Genomic DNA, 7,608 nt, shown 5'->3' on the forward strand with positions numbered 1-7,608 from the left:
ACTGGAGAGGATCTGCAAGGAGGAATGGCAGAGGATACCCAAATCCAGATGTGAAAAACTTGTTGCATCTTTCCCAAAACGACTCATGGCTGTATTAGATCAAAAGGGTGCTTCTACTAAATACTGAGCAAAGGGTCTGAATACTTATGACCATGTGATATTTCAGTTTTTCTTTTTTAATAAAGTTGCAAAAATTTCTACATTTCTGTTTTTTTCTGTCAAGATGGGGTGCTGAGTGTACATTACTGAGAAATAAAATGAACTTTTTTGATTTTTGGAAAATGGCTGCAATGAAACAAAGAGTGAAAAATTTAAAGGGGTCTGAATACTTTCCGTACCCACTGTACGTCTGGCATCGGGCCAAATATTTTCAAGCTGTTATATGACGGGCCAAATTATTTCAAATCCTTGGATAGCCTACTCATGTGCACGTTTAGCTCAGTCAGTAGAGTGCAGGACTCCTGTTGAGGAAAATCCATCGACTTTTTTTTTTTATCCCTTGTTAAACAAATTTACTAGCCTATAAGGACACTTTTGCACATGCTCACAATAAAGCATGTGCTGCAGTCTGTGTGTGTCCCGGCATTTGATCCGCATTCATAAACCAATGGACAGTTATTTTCATTTCTCTGAGGAAATTCAGGGGAATCTAATCACACGTTTACTGACGGCTTTTTCAGAGGTGTGTCAAGCAGGCCAGAGACTCTTTTGAATGTCCTTCAGAACTTTTTAAAAGCTCTCAATACACTCAAAATGAAGCATTGCTGTAAAAAACGGTCTTGCGCTTTTATTTTGTAGGCACAATTACTTAAGAGGAAGTGATTATGTGAGTAATTGTTGCTGTCGTGACTGAGATCTATTTCAGCACCAGCTGATACCAGATATTATTGCTGGTGGGCCACTTCTGGCCCACGGGCAGCCTATTGCCGACCACTGGTATATGGCTTTAACCAACCCTTGTGCTTATCATTCCCGTTTAAAGAAACTAAGGTATTGGGTGACTATCAGTTTATATTGTTGTAACGCACATCTGTACCAAAGGATACAAAGACTACCACTTCAAGTTTCTCATGAATCTGTTTGCCAAGGCTTTTGCATGAATTGCTGTTTCTTTTTACATTATAACACGTCTCCCCCTTCACCCCCTCCAGGCCTGCTGTTGGACCTGGTCCTGGTTGCCATTGTTAAGGCAGTGGTGCGTCGACGTCGGCCAGCGCATAACCGTATGGACATGTTTGCCACCTTTTCTGTGGACCGCTATTCCTTCCCTTCAGGCCATGCCACTCGTGCTGCCATGTGTGGGCGGTTCCTGCTGGCTCACCTGGTGCTGGCTGCCCCACTCAGAGTCCTCGTCCTGCTGTGGGCCGGCCTGGTGGGGCTGAGCCGAGTGCTGCTGGGCAGGCACAATGTGACTGATGTGATGTTTGGGTTCTGGATGGGCCATTGCCAGTATAACCTTGTGGAGATGCTGTGGCTCTCACCTCAAACCCTGCAATGGCTACTGGGACAGTTAGTATAATATTTAAGACAACAGAAGGAGGAGACTTGGAGGTTTAAATCTTGATTGTAGGAGTGCCTGCACACCTTTTGTCTTTTAGACTGATATATAAGAGAATTGTCTTTTGACTAGAGAAGAGAGTTCTATCAAACCCAGTTTTGTTCTACTGTTATCTGACAAAGTACAAAAGCCCACTTTAAGCCTGCCTGTTTTAGATACAGTTGGGTACAGTTTTAACCAATTTGTCCAAATGACTTACTGAAGCCCCCTCATTCTCCTTACTGGCCTGCTTGACTGACAATATGAAGTCAACTCCTTTTTAACAGTTGTTTAGGATACTGGAAATTATTAAGTTGTTGCGAAGGGAGTGTTCATTTCAAAGTCTCAGCGTTCCATTTGAGGATCTGACTTGGTTATACCCTATAATTTACACCACATTAATGTGAGTCCTTTTTTTGGAAAAATAATGTTTTTTGTTCAGTTGGTTTATTCAAATAATGCAAAAGCAGTGAGTACTAAAATGATTAAATACTGTAATATATAAGTGAATGATCAGCGGGACAGTATCCTAACACAAACCATGAAATTCCTTGTTTAGTGTGTCCAGTAACAACTGCTGCCAAACTACACACTGTATGCGCACAGCTGTAAGGCCCCTACTATTATTTCTGTAATGTGAGGCCAGGGTTAATAGCAGAACCTTTCCCACCTGCCTTCGCCTGTCTCCTGTCTTTGGGGTGGTTTCTAGAAACCCTCTAAACTCTCTCCTCTGACAGAACTTTTATTTTCTCTTCACACATCTGATAGGATTAGACATTACATTGTTTCAAGTAGACACACCCAAAGCCTCATAAAAATAGATTTATTATTTATTTAACCATGTCATTCTTACTCCTTTAACAATATCACTGTTTTATCAATAATCAACCAAAACATATTGCGTATCGCTGATTACTCATCAGCACTTTATTGTTAGCAGGTGATGCACATAAACATGAATCACTTTCAGAACATTTTAATAGATTCTTATGTAGTTGTAATATAAGACGTTTATGTGCACTGCTTTGGCAAATTGCTGCTTTTATCAAACTTTTAAATAATCAGCAAGGAGGAAAGGGGGAAACATTACCTGATTTGTGGGTCTTAGGACAGAAATGTCATAATTTTCCAACACAATTAATTCAAATTCAGAAAAAGAGCATGTGGGAATCCTCTTCTCTAGGCACTGGCCGTTTCAAACGGTGTAATGAGGCTGAAGACTGTACAATACATGTCAGTGAGAGAAAGGAAAGCTGCATATTGAATGAACTTGAGTCTTAGGGAGTAGGGTGCACTATATCTTTACATCTTCATTGTAAAGTAATGGGCTATCCATTCCCTAAACACAACCTGCTAAACTTCAGAAAGCAGCACTTCTGTTATCTGACAAATCTCTTTTTGTTTACACAACACAATGAGTTAAAGAATATGATCAGCTGTGGTTTTATTGAGCAGTTAGTGGCCCATAGTCTGGCAACAGACTCACATCAGTGACACTTAACAAGTCATTAGCTTTTGACTGATTCACAACATTGTTGTCTCTTTTCTAGTATGACACTATGCCCTTTGTGATATTACATGATCAAATTTGAAACTCGCTGTGATTCCGCTTTCAAGCAAGATCTTGCCCTTGTTTTGGGGCAGCATGCACACTTATCTGAGCACCTTTTTATAAGGTATGAAACAAGATGGGGCATGATGGAAGCATGTGTAAATACCTGAAATGTGTTCAATCACAAGTTCATTCTTGATCCATGGCTCTGACTGAGGATAATATCAGTTATAATCGTGAGCCCACTTACTAAATCTCAATCCCAGCAGATTTGAAAGTACTTGATTGTGTTAACAATCACGGAATTCACCAAATTTCTTACAGTCAGGTGAAGACACGAAAGCAGTTGTTAGAGTGCATAAGGGGCCCTTTAAATAATACCCTACGGATCCATTTAGGTGATGGTTTTCTATCACGTTTTTGTTTATAACCATGTAAGCTTTCTAGAATTCTGCACTGTGAAAACATTCCTAAAGACACTGGCACTGAACTTTTTTTTGCTCCAACCATGTTTGCAAGCACTGCTATAATCCTAGTGTCACAGACAAAGATAAACTACATTTATTCATTCATAGATATTTTGAAAAACTACTAGATTGTGTAACTACACACATCATCCCATCAGCGCCATGGCAGCACTAGGTTTTATATTTGTATCAAGTTTGGGTCAGTGAGGATATCTTGACTGTTTAATTTGTTTTGGCTTGGTGTGCTGCTTGGGTTCATGGGTCAGTGATCAGAGTTTGAAGGTAAAGTTTTATAACATGCTACGTGACTGGAATAGATGAAGATACGATATACACATACAGTGTGCTTTGCAAAAATATTCAGAGCCCTTGAACAGTGAGTTCTATGCGACATACTCCCATATTTCAATTTGGAGACGTGAAAATGTATGTGAATATAAGGAAAATCCTTGCCATAAACTCCTAACTACTACTAACTCTAACTAATGTGATATCACATGACACTGTCCATGTCAAATACTGGTTGAATAGATTTTTCATCATTTTAATCTTTGTTTTTTTTTATGTTTTACATTTCCTACTAATTCTCAGTTGAAGATTCACAAAGGCAATAATCTGTAAAGGGATTAACAGACAAAAGTTGGACTGTTGTAGGTCTTCCCACAGTTCATACAGTATGTGATGATGAAGATATACTTTCCCCTATTGAACTGGTTTTGAATCTTAATGTTTAGTCACAAACGTGTCACTGTGGGTCAGCATCTACTGCACCTTGTATGTTTGACGGTTAATCCCTACACACTGACCTACTGACTTTGTCTGGTCGTGTGTTAAAGTGTGCGTATTATTTCTCAGAAGCAGCATGTTTGATGATTCATTCATATCTTTACAGTGACCCCCTGACTGTGGTTTGAATGCCAGACTGAGATCCAGCATTAATATTAAACTTTATGACGCCAGTGGTCAAGATGTTGTAACACAGGTTGGTGTTTAACCTTAGCTCTGTCACGCAGGTTGTTGACCTGTACATAAGCATGTGAACAGCTGTGGTTAACTGATCAAATCTCAAGAGCAAATGTAACTTTTTTGGGACGGGTGATGTGTCATTTAGGCATTCATTTTGCTTACATGCAACTAACCATGAAATCAGAGGATTAGCCTACATACATGTCAACTTCCGTTTTTCAGTTCAAGCTAAATGGAAGCTGAAGGGCTTTTCCACAACTTTATTGTCGGTGAAGTATTATGAAATGTCACACAACACAAAAAGTAAGGTTGGACTGGGACTAAAGAGATTTAAAGAAAAGTAAAGAAAGTGTTGTGCATGTGTTATTGCAATGATTCCCAACCAAGGGTGCCCCTAATGGTACTTCTGCAGTTGCCAGGGCTATGTGGAAAACAATTTGATTTGATAATATATATCCACATATTTGTGTTTGTGAAAAATCAATACACAAAAGTAAGATCACAAATTTGTGTTGGTACAATAATCTACCAATTATGGTAGTGTGCACAATACATGCCTCTGTTTTACACCAACCTGAGTCAATTGTAAGTGTATTAAAACTGCGGAATTGAAAGAAAAGACAACTAAATGTAACAATAATGTAAATGGTTGAAACAACCAGTTTCTGCCAACTCCAAGTAGTCCAAATACAAACTTGGCCAAAAACACCATAAAGCCATTCGATTTATTAAAGATGTATGATAAAGGGGTACTGTGGGGGTACATCGGACAGAAAAGGTTGGGAATCACTGTGTTATTGCTCCTGATCCATTCTTTGACTGCATGCACACCGTTCTCCTCCTCGCTGAGGGATTTTTGCCGTTGTGTAGGGCATGACCCCTTGGTCAGGAGGCAGCAAATAATAAATTAGCTCTGTCATGCTCACTTTACACACATGCACACACATCGAGGCACTGCCATAAACCAGGACTTGTTCATCGACAGGTGCACCTTTATTTCTGTTTTAATTTGTCTATTGATTAGGAATATGATCAGATATGTGGACATGTGATTTCTGTGGAAATGTCTGATGTATGAACTATTGTTGAACCTTTGTTTTTTGGACAGAAAGAATGTTAAGTTTTTGTGTCTGTGTAGTTTTTACAAATATCGTGCTTTTCGACTGAGAGACACTTTATGTGGCATGTACCAGCTGGTCCAAACCAGGTCCAGCTACCTGGTATGAACCAAAGTTGTTTAACAGACTGTTCCCTAGTATGCTGGTGCCCTGTTGTAGACATCTTACATGCTGTGGCCTCTCTCTGCAATAATTGCTCTATGAGCTTCCAGTGTGAGCGATAAGATAACCGGTCAGAGGTTGTAGCTTCCAGCGTTTTAATTTCATTAGCCTTCTGTCGCATATCTAAATATAAATATGCTGGACAGTGAACTTTGTGACCAAATGACCTCTGTGATTGATTTGTATTGTCTTACATGTTGATATTGAGCAGAAACCTAAGAAAAATACATTAATAACAATCATTATAGAATAGATTCGCACATTCCAGCCTGTCAGCAGTTTATTTCCATGTTGATAAACACCACTGCATTTTGTTTCTTTATTCAACTCCAATTCAGCAAATGTCACATCTATTCTTGCACATGGTCAAACATGAAGCCAGCTAAAATATATTTCACTGCACTCAGTTTTGCCTGCTATATACTAGATATTGTGTGTTTCCTGTATAGACCTTATGCTTAATGTATATACTTATGCCTGTATGTGATTGTGTTATGCTCAGTGGATTTGAATGTGCTGTTCAGTATTCCTTAAAGGCACCTTCTATTCCTGTTCCTGAATTTGATTCAATTGTACTGATTTTTAATTAAATGGGGAACAAATCTGAAACTGTCTCATGTCATTTGTGATTGATGGATTCAAAGGGTGAAGAGAGCAATCATTGTTACTCAGTTACTCATCATTACTCTTCCAAATTCCAAAGTCAAATCCCGTGGATTTGGGTAAACACAACTTAAATTCATAGTTGCCTTTTTTGGGCAGGATTAGAGAGGATGAAAAAAAGAAAAGACTGCTTCAGTCACTGCCTCAGTATAAAAGTCTGTGCACGTCTAACTTGACAGGCACAAAAAAACCCACACGCAAAGATCGAGGTAAGAAGGAGAGATGACACACTTGTCGTTGTGGAATATTTTATTGCTGAATTCTGTTCCTTTTACTGCTATTGTTGAGTTAGTTGGGTAATATCTTAGTGATATGTATATTTGGCTATTCATGTGCATATGATCAACATGACTGGATTAAACAAGAAAATTAAAAAATGTGTTTTTCTGGTTATCAAAGATGTGCAAAATAGTTTCTCAACGGTGAATTGTTATCAACTGATTTTCACATTTTGCACTGCTACAATTGCGCACTTACAGTTTGTAAAAAAAATGAATGAAAAAAAAGCAGAGTCTGAAAACATTGCACATCTCTGACTCAGAAAATGTCATCCAGTAGGTCATTCTAAAGTTTCATAGCGGTCAAAGATCACCTTTGCTCTTCTTTCTTATAAGTTTTATGACAGAACCTGAGATCAGGGGTTGATAAGTTGGGGTATAAGAGTTCATTAATCTGACTAAAACATCAATTGCTTCATGTCGTATGTAATCATAAATATCTTCAAAGCAATTTTATAATTGAATGCAAGTTGGAGTGAAAAGATTTTACGATGTCTGATCTACCTTCCTTGTTCTACTGTAGTTAAAGTGTCACTGGAGCATTTTGAATGAGCACACGTTAAGATGCGTTTAGGAAGAGTAGGAAAATACATGCACTAAACCGTCATATTACTGAACTGTCTCGTACTGAAAGTTTAGTGGAATTAAATACTTAAATCCTACCCCAGTGATGAGTTAAAAACATTATCTCCATTTGTTCATGCAGCTCCATCATGGTGCACAGAGTAGCAGTGATCGGGGCGGGCCCCTGTGGTCTGACCAGCATAAAGGCTTGTCTGGATGAAGGCTTGGTGCCAACCTGCTTTGAAAGCAGCGATGACATGGGCGGACTGTGGAAGTTCAAGGCAGGTCACCACTGTGGAAA

At 38.9% G+C, this 7,608-nt stretch overlaps 1 protein-coding gene across 1 annotated transcript in view; it reads left to right on the plus strand.

Moving 5' to 3' along the window:
• plpp6 (phospholipid phosphatase 6) overlaps window positions 1-6,411 on the plus strand; it is a 10,164-nt gene extending 3,753 nt beyond the window's left edge. The window contains exon 2 of the mRNA XM_046049572.1: window positions 1,152-6,411. Coding sequence (XP_045905528.1) covers window positions 1,152-1,519 — 368 coding nt within the window. The 3' untranslated portion in view covers window positions 1,520-6,411. The remainder of the gene's footprint in view (window positions 1-1,151) is intronic.
• The last annotated feature ends 1,197 nt before the right edge of the window (window positions 6,412-7,608 follow it).

The sequence above is a fragment of the Micropterus dolomieu genome, linkage group LG05 (assembly GCF_021292245.1).
Source record: "Micropterus dolomieu isolate WLL.071019.BEF.003 ecotype Adirondacks linkage group LG05, ASM2129224v1, whole genome shotgun sequence".
NCBI lineage: Eukaryota > Metazoa > Chordata > Actinopteri > Centrarchiformes > Centrarchidae > Micropterus > Micropterus dolomieu.